Below are 16,572 nucleotides of genomic sequence, written 5' to 3' on the forward strand. Positions count from 1 at the left end.
GAAATTATATTTCAATATTCCTATTAAATATTATATATTATTATGAAAATCTTGCCAATTATTACTCCCATTATTACACTTCTTTTTAGGCTACATGTTGCCCCAAAAACACATTAATATGCAAATTAGATTTAGTTTATAGATACATTATATAATGAGAAAACCTGTTTATGGCCATTTTACACACATTTTGCATAAAGCAAAATGGTATATCAAATCATTCTGTTATAACATAGTTGAGAATTATCTTTATACAAAGTTTGGTAAAAAAAAATCCTGAAAACTAAAAATGTATTTGTGATTTAGAGAAAAAAAAAACAATTGCATTTTCATTCACGTCTTTTTATTTTATTTTATTTTTAAAAAATTGAGTCCCGATGTCCTCTACCAAGGACGTAGCATAACTTATGAATGAAATATCATTTTTATTTTTGTAAATTTTTTTGAATGCTCTGAACAATGTAATGACATGAAAAAATACTATTTTTTTCCTAAAATGTTTTGCCGGGTCTCAAGAGGTTAAAATAAATAAAAATAACTACATAACTAACTAAATATAAACTATAGAATAAAAATAAATGTTAAATAAATGTAATAACAAGCAGAAATTAAAATCCGCACACGGTTCCAGGGCTGCACCTCCTCAAAAAATCAATTCAATGCTTCATCAGAGGCCGTAAAAAAACAAGTGCAAAAGGTGTACAAAGGTGCAAAACGTTTTCGAGACAAAGCTCTTCCTCAGTGCCACATTGATTAGTGCACACCTGCACACATTAAAACATCAATATTCACCATGGACATCATAATATGCGCGCAGCACAAAAAAGCACCATACACTATCCAATTTACCTTAAGAAATTCTAATACATATTAATGGTAAAAACTCCTTAATGCAAAAAATCTTCAATACAAAAAAAAAACATCATTAATGCAAGATGCAAAAAAAAAAAAAAATTAAAAACCAATTCCTCATTCATACCAAGGGGATATATAATGATCTCGAATCAAGAATCAATTTGCATTCTCTTTGTAAAAGGCGGCGTTCCATGTCACGACCCCTTCAAATCTGTGGTAGGCTATATGTTCTATTACAGTAAAATCCAAGTCCGATATGGAATGTGACGCTTTGCACCTTTGTACACACTTTGCACTTGTTTTTTTACGGCCTCTGATGAAGCATTGAGTAAAATATTTTTTGAGGTGTAAACTCTGCATACAACCGTGTGCGGATTTTAATTTCTGCCGGCTTCATATTTTTTTGGATTACGCACCGGATTTACTGTGCGGTTTGATATTGGGCATCTGGGGCTGCTCCTCTTCTGTGACTTTAAATAAATGTTAAAAAAACAAAAACAATTATATATATATATTTTTTTTAATTAAATTATTGCAATTGAATGCAATTATTCTGCCATACTCCAAAATAGTCAGAGAGCAAAAAAAAAATAATAAAAATAACCGGTAGCTTTTTTTAACCTTTAAATTTTACTTGACCTTTTTTTTTTTTTTTTTAAATAAAGGCCATCCAAGTTCACTTACACTGTCAGGGACAGAGACAATGCAATTGTTCACATACATGTTGTTTTATATTTTAAGTGAAAGAATAAAAATGGCAGATACAAATCTGAGTGAATGGCAAAAAAGTAAGTTTCATCATTTAAGAGCGTGATCACTGTTGTAGGCATGATGCAATCAAAATGCCAAATCAGTAAGTCAAAGTTAGCAAAAGAAAAAAAAGAGATATTTCAGAATATTGTTTTAATCACACATACATGCAGTTCATCCAGAAAAAGTGTCATCAGTAATTTCATCCCCTCTCACTCTTTTCCTTCAACCAGAATCTTCCAAAAACACCTTGTACACTTGGAATGATCCAGCGCCTTTGTCCATTGGTGGAACTCTGTCAACAAGTCATGGAGTTTCTATTACACAGTAATAAAAAAATGTTATTATTTTAAGTTTAATTAAATGTGTGGCATTCCCCATGAACGTCAATCAATTATCCTTCATGCACTGAAAAGGGAAGAATTTAGGGCTAATAACACAACCGCGCTCTTAATGGCCCTTATGACGACGCTTATAGGTACAAAACACCCAGAAAGCAATACAGTTGAAAATGATACAGAAGGTTGTCCTGTCCTGTAATTCACAATTCATAAGCATTTCTTTAACAATATCAGGAGTGTTAAGTGTAAACAAAAATATTTAAGGCTATCTTGAGTAATAACGACACAGATTAGGAATTATGTCCTGCTCCACAAAAAGGAGAATTCTAGCTTGAATTCAAACTAAACAACAAATGTCTGCAATGTCCTCAAGGAGATGCAAATTCTTAGTGTATGAAACATAAGCCCGCCCACATCATTCTGCTAAACTGATTGGCTGATCAGTAACAGTGGCAGAGCAAGAAAGCAACAACGTCACCTGAGGACTTCTACAGATGTCAGCTGACCACTTAGACATACAAGTCCAAATACAAAGTGACGTATTAGTGAGGATACATGCAGAAAAAGTAAGAATAATACACACAGCTATCTTAAATACAGATGTTTATGACTGTTAAAATAAGAACTTGGATATGCAAGATGTGATCTGTGAAAAGCAGAACAGGACAACATTCAGTTGTTTGGCTAAAAAACAACATCAACAAAATCTAACCATTAGCCTTTGCAACCGCAAGTTTAAATTGAAATGCTTCCAGCATTAGCCTGCTGTGTAAGGCCCGGTTACTCATGTCTACAATCTTTTCCACCTTTATTAGTTACCACAAAAAGTAAAACCAATCTGGTTTCTGATCTGAATCTGTTCAGAGTACTTTCACAGAGGAATATCTGAGCAGAGAGCAGCTGAAGACTGATTAGAGCTGATTGCACTGGCTTCTGTGTAAATTGTTCACTTTGCTTACATTTATTTCTTGATTTACCTTTTATATCATGTTTGGTGCATTGTGTGAGAGTGCAATATTCATAAAATAATTTGCTTTGGAGGGAAAAAAAAGATGGGGAGTGGAACTGTACAGCCATGAATATTTCGATTCGGACGTCCTCCCATGTGCAACAGCAGGAGGGCTTATGTTAATGGAATGGCAGATCTCCATGACGACTTCTTGCAGCTTCGGTAGTGAGGAAGAAAACTCATCTTCAGCTAAACGAGACAAGAAGAATTGGCAGTGAGAATGCTGGATCCAATAAAGTTGTGCTTAACAAACCCAAGGATTTTATACTCCCATGAGGGGAGCCCATGATTATTATTATTAGACACTGAAGTAAATGAACAAAATGTTCCAAAAACTACGCTGTTACACTAGAAGTGGGTACTCAATTGTGCCATTAGGGCTGGGCGATATTGCTAAAAAACTTTATCAACGATATAATGTTTCATATCGTTCGGTATCGATAATTATTGACATTTTAAAACAAAGAGCAATATACATTTTTTTTTACATTTAACCACTTTATTTTTAAATTAACTCAATTTATTGAGACAAACAAATTTTTTTTTGTTGTTTTAATAGTCAAACACAAAATTAAAATTAAACAAATATTTAATTTCTAATGTTTTATATGCAGATTAAATAGGTTAAAGTCTCGTGGGCTAGACTAACAAAACATTAACCTACAACGTCACTTACATCATCATCATCACCGCATCTCGCGCTCCGCTGATGACGCTCCCTGACACACACCTAACATTCGATTGTACCATTTTTGCATTCAAATGCAAATGTTTATTTTAAATTCGACTAATATTCTTTTTTTTTATTCACAATCTCCTCATCACAGGCAGGCACAGCACTCATGTTTGTGTGTGCTGTCTGCGTCACTCATAGCACGTTCCTATATCGTGCACTGTCTAACATTTTTTTACATTGTTATCGAAGAAGGTGTACCGTCGATAAATATCGATACCGTTTTATCGCCCAGGCCTATGTGCCATTATGGTCTTTCTTCAAACAAAAGCCACAGATTCTTTCTTAAAAACTGTACAAACCTCTTGTCTTGTTTAGCGCCACCTCCTCTGATAGGCATAGGTTGGCTGTTCTGGTAGAGTACGCCGCCACCTCCACGCACCATGCTGGGGTGTGTAGGAGAAGCTACGGGCTGCTGTCCAGGCCTGATGGGTTTAGCTACAACCAGAAAATACAAGCAAATCATGAGAGAAAAGATCATGGACTCTTTTTTTCTGTTGCGTTAATTTTAATCAAGGTGCCTGAGCTTGTATAAGCGTTCAGTCACCTATCTGTGCGGAGTGTCCTCTGCGGGCCATGTTTTTGGCTCTCACGGCCTCTTTGATGCGGTCCACCTCTGTCTGGTAGCGCTTGCGGTCACGGGCCGCGTTCTCTTTGGCCTCTTTGAGTGCTGACTCTAGAGCCTTCACACGCTCCGCCGTCGCCCGCAGACGCTTCTCCAGTTTAGGAAGCTCACAGCGCAGGTCAGCATTATCACGCACCAGCTAAAGAAGACAGAAAAACACCAGTGATTAAAAGAGAGAAATGTATACTTCAATCACTTCTGTTGTTTTTGTTGATTACAAAGTATTGTGTAATTGTTTATCTTTTAATAATTTATGCATGTTGTTTGCAGTTTTATTTCCATGAAAATGCTTTGGCAATATGAATCTAAAAACATCTGTCATGCTAATAAAACTGGCAATATAGAGTAAGAGGAAAAATGTTAGACAAACATAAGCAAAATAAAAGGAATTATTTAGATTAAGAGTTTGTACATTTTGATTTTGAACAAGTAAAAAATATTTACTAACATGTGTGAATCATATTAAGAGGACTTTTTTTGGTTTGGATTTACCTGTTTGTGGACCTTGGTGAGTTGTTCTAGATTGTTTTCCAGGAAAGAGATCTTCTGCTTCTGAGCAGCACTGCCACCAGTTTCATCAGAGTCCATCTCTGCACTCTACACACAGACAAAAAACAAAAACCCTTCAATTAAATACCCACCAAGTTGACTAATTGGAAAGAAACTCTGCATATGGATTTACATTAGAGATCTTCTGTTTCTGAGCAGCACTGCCACCAGTTTCATCAGAGTCCATCTCAGCACTCTACACACAGACAAAAAACAAAAACCCTTCAATTAAATACCCACCAAGTTGACTAATTGGAAAGAAACTCTGCATATGGATTTACATTGACATAGGTTTACTTTCAAAACAGACTAGATACGAATAGATATGAAAACTAAAGGAAGATGCGCGACAGATTAACTCCTACCTTTTTTACACGAGTCGCTAGATCCTGAACAAACAGTTTCCTGAGGTTGTGCAGAGTCTGCAGCTCTTTGGCCTTAAATAGTTGAAAAATAACGTTATTTGAAAATACACACTACATGATGTGAATAAAACTGTCATCTTTAGTTGCCCCGTTGGGCTGACATGAGGAATTGCACTCACCACAGTCTCCTCCAAGCCTTTCAGATCCTGTCTGGCCTGTTCTCTGCGGTCCTGCATCATACTGTAATGTGCACACAAATCCATTAAAACAAGCTCATCACTAGAGACATTTGTAATTTATTATACATTTAATATGCAGGTGTGTATTTATGCCTCATGCAAAATTGCTCTGCTTTTTTTTGATGTATAACCGAAACCAGGGAAATTTGGGTTTCATAAAGAGATTCATAAACGGTTCAAGCAGTTCGACTGCTACAATAAGGGAGATGAATAGAACTGACTGTGCATTACATACGTGAGCTCGTGTAGTTTGCGGCTCTTCTCCTGGTCATTGGATTTGAGTTTTTCATGTTCTACCCTCAAACGCTCCTGCTCCAACAAGATCTTCTGATTCAGGCTAGAGAGAGAAGGAGAGAATTTATTAGCTATTGGTGTATTATTAATAATACTGCTGTGAATCAAGAGCTGCAAGTCTGAAGTTTAACTTTGATGTGATGTTATAGATGAGTTATGACTGTGTTGTACTTCTGGAAATCAGTCAGTATATTTCCACACACTTTACCAGTTCAGTTTCTGACTGAAATTGCTTTGTCAACTGAAATGTGTGTATCATACTCTTGTAGATCTGTAATCAGTTTCTCTTTGGTTTCTAGTTCGTCTCTCAGGCTGCTGATCTGTTTCTGATGGGCTTCCCTGTGACTCTGGATCTGCTTCTCAACCGCCTCCTAAACACAAAAACATGCACTCGTATAAAAAAAAAAAAAAACACATCCACATTGAACAAGCCCATTTGTATGTGTGTGTGCGCGTGTACACATTTCTTACCTTCACCTCATTGGCACTCTGAATCTCACTCTCTTTCTCCATTGCATGAACCTTCTCTGTTGCCACAAACACAAACCAAACATTGGAAGCAGAAACAACTACTGTATTATTTTGAAATAGCGTATGCGCATGCATAATCTGTTTTTGAATATGATCCTGTGTGTACCCTGTGCACTGATTTTGACCAGCTCCTCATTGAGAGAGTCCACATCCTCCTCCAGCTGTCTCTTCTTGTGCTCTACATTCTGCAGATACTCCGTCAGAGATTTAATTTTCGCCTCATGCTGCAAAACAAACATTCATTTGTTAATATCAAATATTTATTTATTCTTATCATTATGATTCAGTAGATTATAGTGCAGGGTTTGCCATGTAAGGAATAACTGAGTTTTAGGAGGCAAGAGTGTAAAACCGTACCTGGGAGATGCGTAACTGGCATGCTGCAAGCTCCTTATCAGTTTCATCCATCGTTTTGTTGCTCTCAGACTGAGTGTTTTCCAACTGCTTGCAACGTTTGACCATCGATTTGACTTCTGACTTCATCTTACTGATGTAGAGTCTGGCTACAGTGAACTCTTCATCTATAAGACCACTGCCCTCATGCTGCTGCAGAGAGAGAGATTCCTCAGTATCACTCAGTTTTAACTGTTTATTTTTCCATTTTGACTTTTTTTTTTATTTTTTCTGTTTTGACTTAACATTTAAGTTTCATCCACAAATCAACTAGTTATGGTTATTAAAGCTACTAAAGGTGCTAAATAAGCAATAAAAGGTGAAGTGTATAATCGTTTGTTAAAATCTATTAATACATTTGTATAAACACTTTATAGATACAGATACTTGGTTTAACAACTACAATAAGCCATTCATAGGCTGGTGATTCTAGTTTTGGCAGAACATACACACTTCACCTTCACCTTAAAAAACCTATATGTATGTCACTCACCTTGATGTCATTGTTGCCCACTGCAATGCCAATCTCAGTCAGATCTTTGAGCAGTGATGACATCATCTCAGTTACCCTCTTCTTCTGGTGATTGGCCATTTCTTTCAGTTTCTGCAGCTCTGAGTCTATAGATGCCAGAGTACTCTGGAACAGAGAATGTTTTAAAGTCAAGTTTATTGTCATTCTTGTCATAGCAGACTGAGTGTAGGTAAAAGACTGATATATAATTAGCCCTTCTGGCACTTACAGATTTCTGACCAAGTTCTTCGCTAAGGGCTTCAAACTCCTTGGTTTTGTCCTCCACCTCCTGACTTTTCTGGTCGTAGTTGACAGCGAGCTCCTCCAGGGCCTGCAGCACCTCCTTCACCTCCTCTTTAGATGCCTCGTTCTCCAGCTGTAAACGTGTCAGCTCTGCCTGCAGGTTATCATGGTCTCTTCTTGACGAGGCCAGCAACTGCAAAACATATGCAAAAACATACTATAAGACCACTGCCCTCATGCTGCTGCAGAGAGAGAGATTCCTCAGTATCACTCAGTTTTAACTGTTTATTTTTCCATTTTGACTGTTTTTTTTTCTTTTTTTCTTTTTTCTGTTTTGACTTAACATTTAAGTTTCATCCACAAATCAACTAGTTATGGTTATTAAAGCTACTAAAGGTGCTAAATAAGCAATAAAAGGTGAAGTGTATAATCGTTTGTTAAAATCTATTAATACATTTGTATAAACACTTTATAGATACAGATACTTGGTTTAACAACTACAATAAGCCATTCATAGGCTGGTGATTCTAGTTTTGGCAGAACATACACACTTCACCTTCACCTTAAAAAACCTATATGTATGTCACTCACCTTGATGTCATTGTTGCCCACTGCAATGCCAATCTCAGTCAGATCTTTGAGCAGTGATGACATCATCTCAGTTACCCTCTTCTTCTGGTGATTGGCCATTTCTTTCAGTTTCTGCAGCTCTGAGTCTATAGATGCCAGAGTACTCTGGAACAGAGAATGTTTTAAAGTCAAGTTTATTGTCATTCTTGTCATAGCAGACTGAGTGTAGGTAAAAGACTGATATATAATTAGCCCTTCTGGCACTTACAGATTTCTGACCAAGTTCTTCGCTAAGGGCTTCAAACTCCTTGGTTTTGTCCTCCACCTCCTGACTTTTCTGGTCGTAGTTGACAGCGAGCTCCTCCAGGGCCTGCAGCACCTCCTTCACCTCCTCTTTAGATGCCTCGTTCTCCAGCTGTAAACGTGTCAGCTCTGCCTGCAGGTTATCATGGTCTCTTCTTGACGAGGCCAGCAACTGCAAAACATATGCAAAAACATACACAAGCATGAATATACAATGTTTAGCCTACTTGTTAATAGTCTTTTACGCCAATTTCACATGTGCACATGAGAGTTCACTAACCTCTTCCTGGTCCAACATCTGCTGCTTGAGCTTCTCCACCAGCTGAGACTGCTGATTAATCTCTTCATCCTATAGAGAGATGAGATGCAAAACACAAAAATCAAGCTCTCATTCAAGGTCAATCATATTCTTTAGGAAAAGTCATCATGCTTTTATTCTTCTAACCATGACTGTAGCAACTAGGGGGTTTTTGAGGAAATTTTGTAGATTCATATATATTTATTAAAGAAATTGTGAGTGCATGAGTATGTGTACCTTGTCATCAAGCTGCTTGTAAAGTTTGACGAGTTCAACCTCACATTTTTCTTTCTCAACATCGCCGAGTCGGGCCCCGAGCATCCCTGGCATGGGCGGCATGCTTGGTGTGGATGCAAATTTATCATTATTAGTTGTGTTATCCAGTGCCAACACTTCAGCATTAATCTTCTCCTTATCAAATTGCTCCTCTGCAGGCACCGTTTCACCTGCGGGAAACAAACAGAGAACTCTGAGGAAATGCAAACGTGTACTTTTAAAAGTTTAAACCTAAATAAAATATTTTAGGACTTTGAAAAATGTTAAAGAAATGTACAATGAATCATATCAATCACTTTAGATACAAAAATGCAGAACAGAAGCATTTCACAAGTGGTTTCAGACAGCACTGCAAACAACAGCACTGCAAAGGACAGCACTGCAAAGTTTTGAATACATTAAGGACAAAACTGTATCATATATGTAAAAAATATAATAATAATTAAAGCTGCAAGCAGCGATGAACGGGCCCTCGCACCCGGGCTCACCGCCATGGGGTGGCTTTAGTAAAACAGCGAACGGCGAGCATTATGCATTTAAAGTGGTAAATATAGGAGGAATACGTCAAAGTCATTTATATGTGCCAATCTTCCTGCTGCCAGCTGGTGGCGCTATAACTATAACTGGATTTTGGCATGTAGATTTCTTCAGTCCAGCACTTTTATCAAACATATGAAATTTGGTGCAGATTGAACATGGTATGTTTGAGTTAGTATAAAGCATGACGTGTCCTATTGCCAACAGGTGGCGCTATGATTATAACTGAATATTGGCCTTTAGATGTCTTCAGGCCATGACTCTTTCCAAATATGTGACGTTTGGTGCAGATCGGACATAGCATGTTTAAGTTAGTGTGAAACAAGCCATTTCCTGTTGCCAGCAGGTGGCGCTATGATTATAATGGAATATTGGCCTTCAGATGTGTTCAGGCCAGGACTTTTATTGAACCCTCGCACCGCGGTGCTCGGGCCCTAATAATAATAATAATATACACATAATAATCAAAATAGGGATCTGACCATTTCTCCAGCGGTTGAGTTCGTTCTCCAGCCATGTGATGGTGTTTCGAAGGCTCTTGTTTCGTTCCTTCTCTCTCTCATATTTCTTCTTCCATTGCTCTGCTGTCAGCTCTACATTCAAAATCACTGTGTTCTTAATAGTCTTGGCTCTGCAAACACAAACCCAATCACAGCTGTAAACTGGTGTCTTTCTCTTCACACAATCTTTGTATAAATATATAGAGTTGTAATTATTCTTGCATAAATGCATAACAAACAAGTGAGACCAGTGACACCTTTACTATAAATGGTGAGAACAGACAAAGTGACAGAGCTAAAAAAAAAAAAGCATGAATGTGTCTGCTCACCTCTGTCCGAACATAAGGGTGGATTTGGACTCGGCCTCGTTATATGAGGAAGGAGAACAGCAGATGACGATGGTGGTCCTGCAGTTTACACCCAGAGAATCCTGCAAGATCCTTGTCATTTTACTGTCTCTGTATGGAACGTACGCCTGAGAAAGAAATAGAGATTTATTTTCACATTTATTTATTTATTTGATCAAATTAGATCAAATGATATCAAATATTAATAAAACAGATTTAAATATATAATGAATTCCATTATGAAGTAAATGTTAATAAAGTTCAATGACCACAACTGAGGGAAATAAAAAAATTAATTTGTTCAAATCTTTACCCAAAGGTGTTTCGAGAAGCCCATGTGCAAAACTGTCCTGCCAACGAGGAGAACACAAGGACTGTTGTGTACTATCAGTACGGTACAGTTTGCTGCCCATCATGTCCAAACAGTGAAAACTACAGGGTGCACAATACTGGACAAAACTGACATTGTGTAGGAAAGTACTGGAATTTTCACCAGATTACTTAAAGGGGTCATGAACTGAGAAACCAAAATTCCCTTGATCTTTTCACATATAAGAGGTCACTGTACTATAAAAACATCCTGTAAGTTTCAGAACTCAAATTCCTAGGAGTCCATAACAGTGTTAACCATGACACTTCCTGTTGCCAGCAGGTGGCGCTATGAGTACAACTGAATTTGGGCATGGGTATTTGTTCAGGACATAACACCTATCAAACGTGTGAAGTTTGGGGCAGATCGGACATTGCTTGCCTGAGTTATAGCAACTTCCTGTTTTATGGCGAAACATCAAACTTTGTCAGGCCGCCAGGGACACGCCCCTTGACGAAAACTCAAGATCTTCGCAATTTAACGTCACAAAGGCCTTATGATGACCCTCACCAAATTTGAAGATGATCCGAATAAAACTGTAGGAGGAGTTCGTCAAAGTACGAGGCCTGGAAATGTCAAAAACTGCACAAAAATTGTACAGTAAATTCAAAATAACGTGCATCCTGTTGGGGTTTGGATTTTGTACCAAGAGACTTTTTTGTAGGTAATGGTGTGTTACGCACGTGTACCGATTTTCGTACATGTACGTAAAACGTAGCTCGAGGTGCACTCCGTTGTAATTTTACAGGTGGCGCTATCGAGCCGTTTTGCCACATCCACTTCTGAAACCCATATCAGATGTAAATTTTCGCCAGTTCTGATGCGTGTGCAAAGTTTCATGAGTTTTGGAGAATGTTTAGGCCCTCAAAAAAGCGATTCACTTTGGAGAAGAAGAATAATAATAATAAACGGAGCAATTCCAAGAGGGTCCTCGCACCGCGGTGCTCGGGCCCTAATAATAATAATAATATACACATAATAATCAAAATAGGGATCTGACCATTTCTCCAGCGGTTGAGTTCGTTCTCCAGCCATGTGATGGTGTTTCGAAGGCTCTTGTTTCGTTCCTTCTCTCTCTCATATTTCTTCTTCCATTGCTCTGCTGTCAGCTCTACATTCAAAATCACTGTGTTCTTAATAGTCTTGGCTCTGCAAACACAAACCCAATCACAGCTGTAAACTGGTGTCTTTCTCTTCACACAATCTTTGTATAAATATATAGAGTTGTAATTATTCTTGCATAAATGCATAACAAACAAGTGAGACCAGTGACACCTTTACTATAAATGGTGAGAACAGACAAAGTGACAGAGCTAAAAAAAAAAAAGCATGAATGTGTCTGCTCACCTCTGTCCGAACATAAGGGTGGATTTGGACTCGGCCTCGTTATATGAGGAAGGAGAACAGCAGATGACGATGGTGGTCCTGCAGTTTCCACCCAGAGAATCCTGCAAGATCCTTGTCATTTTACTGTCTCTGTATGGAACGTACGCCTGAGAAAGAAATAGAGATTTATTTTCACATTTATTTATTTATTTGATCAAATTAGATCAAATGATATCAAATATTAATAAAACAGATTTAAATATATAATGAATTCCATTATGAAGTAAATGTTAATAAAGTTCAATGACCACAACTGAGGGAAATAAAAAAATTAATTTGTTCAAATCTTTACCCAAAGGTGTTTCGAGAAGCCCATGTGCAAAACTGTCCTGCCAACGAGGAGAACACAAGGACTGTTGTGTACTATCAGTACGGTACAGTTTGCTGCCCATCATGTCCAAACAGTGAAAACTACAGGGTGCACAATACTGGACAAAACTGACATTGTGTAGGAAAGTACTGGAATTTTCACCAGATTACTTAAAGGGGTCATGAACTGAGAAACCAAAATTCCCTTGATCTTTTCACATATAAGAGGTCACTGTACTATAAAAACATCCTGTAAGTTTCAGAACTCAAAACTCTCTCGGTAGTCTAAAAACAGCTTATATTGAAGCCAGTCTGCCAAAACGGCACCTTGTGGAATGTGCCACTCTATGATGTAATAGTGTGGCTAAACACTGCCTCCGCTGAAGAAGAGCAACGCCTGCTTCTACATCACTGCCTGTTCAGCCCCGCCCACCAATTTGCGCATGTAGAGTAAATAACAAGAGGGGCGAACGCAGGTCTACGAAGAAATCAAACGCTAAATATGCTTCGAAGACAACAAGATGCTGTTCAGTGCCAAGTTGTGGAAAAACAGTCTTTGCATTGCCTTCCTTCTGATCCCAACATTAGGAAAGAGTGGATGAACTTTATTTTTAATGAAATTCCAGACCGCGTCATTAAGAACTTGGTCCTTTGTTCACTTCATTTTACCACGGATTCGTTTACAAACAAGGAACAATTCGACGCGGGATTTTCAGAAAGACTGAAACTAAAAGACGATGCTGTGCCGAATATATTGGATCCGACAGTAATGTCTCACCACACAAGTGTTTTTATTACGTGGTCACTATTGCTTTGTCTGTTATTACAGATTGTTTGATATGTATGGAGTATGCGTCCATCTGTGAAGGATGTAGGCTGTCAAACATACACACAACTGTTAGCCAATCATAGCAGTGGGCGTTTACTTCTGAGTCTACAATCCGCACACCTATTCAAACAGAGCGTTCCAATGAGGGGGGTCAAAATAGCCTATAGAAAATATCCTATTACTTCTAAATTATGATGTTTTTTTGATGCAAAAATCTTAATAACATTATAAGTGGACCTCAGAGAACAGTACAAAATAACAAAAAAAGGCAGTTCATGACCCCTTTTTAAATAGCTATATTTAGAAAGAATGAACCATAGTTAGTGGGATGATTTTATTGGGGAGTGCATCTGCATAGAAAAAAAATTAATAAATAAAGCGAAAAAATTAATTAATTGATTTTTGAATGTGAAATATGGTGCACGCTGCTGCTTCAATTGAGGCAGTGATTTGTTGTGCCACATTAAAAAGTCAAAATTCACCGTTTTAATGTTTCAATTTTGTTATAACATTGACAGAATTTGTATCAAATCAAAAGTACCAAAGCACATTGCGATTATTGGATGGGAGGCATGCTACAAATGTTTAGCGAAGTTTAATATTTTTAACCCAGCCCTAGTGCCCACACAGCTGATATGTTTATCTATTGTAGCTTATCCACATTGTGTGCATGCAACAGACACTTCACAGTGAAAACACAGCATTGGATGCGTGTTGGATTGCATTGGATTAATTACGTTGTACCCTACTAGAATTGATGCCGACCATGCTTATCATAAGTGCAACAAGTCATTTGCATGGGAAAGTAGAAATATGTGCAATTCAGACGAAACTTCTGGCTAAAACGTGCACTCTAACTTTCCTCATTAAATGTGTCTGTGGGTTCGACATAGCCTCCACGTCATCATGACCAGCAGTTATGAGCAGCAGGCTGTGTAATATGAGTGAATTCTTTTATTTTTGTTATCACTTAGATTATGGCCATTTGACTTATAGCAGTGTGTTTACCATACATTGATTTATTTGTGGCGGCCCGTCACAATATTAAAACTGACAGCCACAAATAGATTTTCCAAAAGGCTTACACTTCGTTGAATAAACATGAGCACTGCGCGTTTCAAAATCAAAATGCGGCACGGGTGTTTTTTATATGAATGTATCTTTGAAAAGAACCGACCGTCTTCAGAAAAGCTTCGATGTCATTTTCATTTAGTTTTTCCTGTAATGCCTGATAAAGTAGCATTTGTGAGCACAGCGCTTATTTGATTACAGCTGTTACCAGGGACACCACTATATTTCTCCCGCTCCAAAAGTGCCTCTTGCTGGCAGAGAATGAATTTGCATTTGCAAGTCTGTGGGAAACACTGGTGTCTGTCAACAAACAAACAAAAAGCATGCTTCAGAACTGTTTTGTATCATATATCGGTCATCGGCTGCCCTGATTTCTAAATATCGGCATTGGCCAGAGAAAAACCCATATCAGTCAACCTCTATAGTTAAGCATTACCATTTCGGCCAATGGTTTCTGCCCTCCAGTTTCAGCCAAAACTGAAAATTCACTAATTATACTATATTATATTAAATTATCTTAAATTGTATTCAATTATATATATACAGTGGTGTGAAAAAGTGTTGGCCCCCTTCCTGATTTCTTATTTTTTTGCATGTTTGTCACACTTTAACTAGCGTCACAGCTCCAGGACCTAAACGCTACAAAACAAAAGAGTGTACAGAACTGATCTAAAGCCTGTGAGCATATGTATGTGTGTGTGTGTGTGTGTGTGTGTGTGTGAGAGAGAGACTCACAGATTTAGAGATGGCTCTGATAACCCTGGAGAAGCCCACAGCGTCATTCAGCTCCTCCTGTAACACACAATCAATCCGAGCCCTCGGCTAAGGCCGATATCACGTTGCCCAGAGATGACAGAGACTTGTTGATGTTTTTGGCTTCATCCAGCACAGCGCCTTCAGCTCCTGTTTTACTGACCTGTGAAAGAACACAAGAGTTTAACACACTCAACTCATGTTTTACTGCACTACAAGATAGGGGTTGCAACGACTAATCGACTTTAATGCTCTGCCATGGCACTTTAAGCTTGACGTCGACTAGTTGCTGATCCTATAGAGGGTGCAACATGATAAGAAATATTTGAAGTCCACATTTACGCTCCGTTTCCAAACAGTTAAAATGACAAATAAATGCATAATCCGAAAGCACTCCACAAAGTTAATCGCCGTTCTAATCTAATGCGCTGCTGCATTGTAACACACACCATAGGCTACAGACAGTAGCTCACACATCACGCACAGATCACACACGCATAGAATCATTCAGTAGCGTGGAAATGTATTGTCAACACTGTTCTGTGATTTCTCAATAATATAGCTTAGAAACTAACTCTTAATACCTAAATCCCACAGTTTCACTATTAGTAGCGAGACGCTACCAAGTAGAATGAATTCACACACACAATAACTCTCTCACTAATGCGTTCATATAAATGCAGTGCTTGAAGTGGAAAAGTGCCGGTACTACCCCCCACCACCACCATCAATCAATCAATCAATCATTAAATAAACGTTTTCAATACAAATAAGCACAAATCAAGCTGTGATACCAAAGGGAGACGCCAAAGACCACTAAAGTTCCTGCCTTGACCTGACTGTAGGCTACTATATACTATACAGACCCATTCAGAATCACTAAAACTCTGACCACCGCAAACACCTTCAGCTTTTTATAACACTCACTTTTAAGCCAAATACACACTGAAAAGAATAATTTACTGACTGGACGTCACTATTCTCTCCGCAATCTCTGATGAAATCGGCTGTGTTTTCTCTGCATTAGCGCTGTTTTGAACTTACTGTTTGAATTGCTCACTGGATCCTTGGACTTTCCAGTTTACCGGCTTAAAATGATCGCAAAAACCTGCTTCTTTTCATTTTTAAGGTATTGTTTTCGTTATCATCAGGGTTCCCACTCTTTCATGAACACCAGATTCAAGGACTTTCAAGGACTTTTTCAAGCACCATTTATTTTATATCAAGCACCTATCAAATTCACACCCCAGCATATGTAGTGTCATGAAAGACCTTACATTACTTAACATTTCACTACTTACACTTAACATTTACATTAAACATTTCAGAGTAATAATGTTTTGAATGTGTAGGTTTCATAAATTTAGACCGTTTTGAGCAGTCGTGTTCAAAGGAATTTAATGAAATCCATTGAAGTCAGTACTGGTAATATTCAAATTAAATTTCTAAAATATTGATAAAATATGCATCAAACTGATTTTTGCTGTAGTTCTTGTACAAGATTTAAATTTGAAAGAATTTCTCAATTTTTAAATTAATAAAAAGTGGTGAAATGTTGAAATAACATGGTAAAACCTGTTAACAT

At 37.8% G+C, this 16,572-nt stretch overlaps 2 protein-coding genes across 2 annotated transcripts in view; both read right to left on the reverse strand.

Annotated features, from left to right (window-relative positions):
- LOC107659744 (dual specificity protein phosphatase 14) overlaps positions 1 to 1,832 on the reverse strand; it is a 6,563-nt gene extending 4,731 nt beyond the window's left edge. The window contains exons 1-2 of the mRNA XM_016448779.1: positions 1,773 to 1,832; positions 1,272 to 1,325 (exon numbers count right to left, since the gene is read on the reverse strand). Coding sequence (XP_016304265.1) covers positions 1,272 to 1,302 — 31 coding nt within the window. The 5' untranslated portion in view covers positions 1,303 to 1,325; positions 1,773 to 1,832. The remainder of the gene's footprint in view (positions 1 to 1,271; positions 1,326 to 1,772) is intronic.
- kif5ba (kinesin family member 5B, a) overlaps positions 1,744 to 16,572 on the reverse strand; it is a 26,825-nt gene continuing 11,996 nt past the window's right edge. Inside the window, exons 9-26 of the mRNA XM_016448826.1 lie at positions 15,046 to 15,150; positions 11,987 to 12,132; positions 11,640 to 11,788; positions 8,847 to 9,055; positions 8,592 to 8,660; positions 8,277 to 8,483; positions 8,030 to 8,173; positions 6,649 to 6,837; positions 6,398 to 6,515; positions 6,232 to 6,287; positions 6,022 to 6,131; positions 5,702 to 5,803; positions 5,407 to 5,467; positions 5,228 to 5,299; positions 4,806 to 4,910; positions 4,236 to 4,452; positions 3,991 to 4,126; positions 1,744 to 3,144 (exon numbers count right to left, since the gene is read on the reverse strand). Coding sequence (XP_016304312.1) covers positions 3,141 to 3,144; positions 3,991 to 4,126; positions 4,236 to 4,452; positions 4,806 to 4,910; positions 5,228 to 5,299; positions 5,407 to 5,467; positions 5,702 to 5,803; positions 6,022 to 6,131; positions 6,232 to 6,287; positions 6,398 to 6,515; positions 6,649 to 6,837; positions 8,030 to 8,173; positions 8,277 to 8,483; positions 8,592 to 8,660; positions 8,847 to 9,055; positions 11,640 to 11,788; positions 11,987 to 12,132; positions 15,046 to 15,150 — 2,199 coding nt within the window. The 3' untranslated portion in view covers positions 1,744 to 3,140. The remainder of the gene's footprint in view (positions 3,145 to 3,990; positions 4,127 to 4,235; positions 4,453 to 4,805; positions 4,911 to 5,227; positions 5,300 to 5,406; positions 5,468 to 5,701; positions 5,804 to 6,021; positions 6,132 to 6,231; positions 6,288 to 6,397; positions 6,516 to 6,648; positions 6,838 to 8,029; positions 8,174 to 8,276; positions 8,484 to 8,591; positions 8,661 to 8,846; positions 9,056 to 11,639; positions 11,789 to 11,986; positions 12,133 to 15,045; positions 15,151 to 16,572) is intronic.

This window comes from Sinocyclocheilus anshuiensis, unplaced genomic scaffold (genome assembly GCF_001515605.1).
Source record: "Sinocyclocheilus anshuiensis isolate Anshui unplaced genomic scaffold, SAMN03320099.WGS_v1.1 scaffold850, whole genome shotgun sequence".
NCBI classification, from domain to species: Eukaryota; Metazoa; Chordata; class Actinopteri; order Cypriniformes; family Cyprinidae; genus Sinocyclocheilus; species Sinocyclocheilus anshuiensis.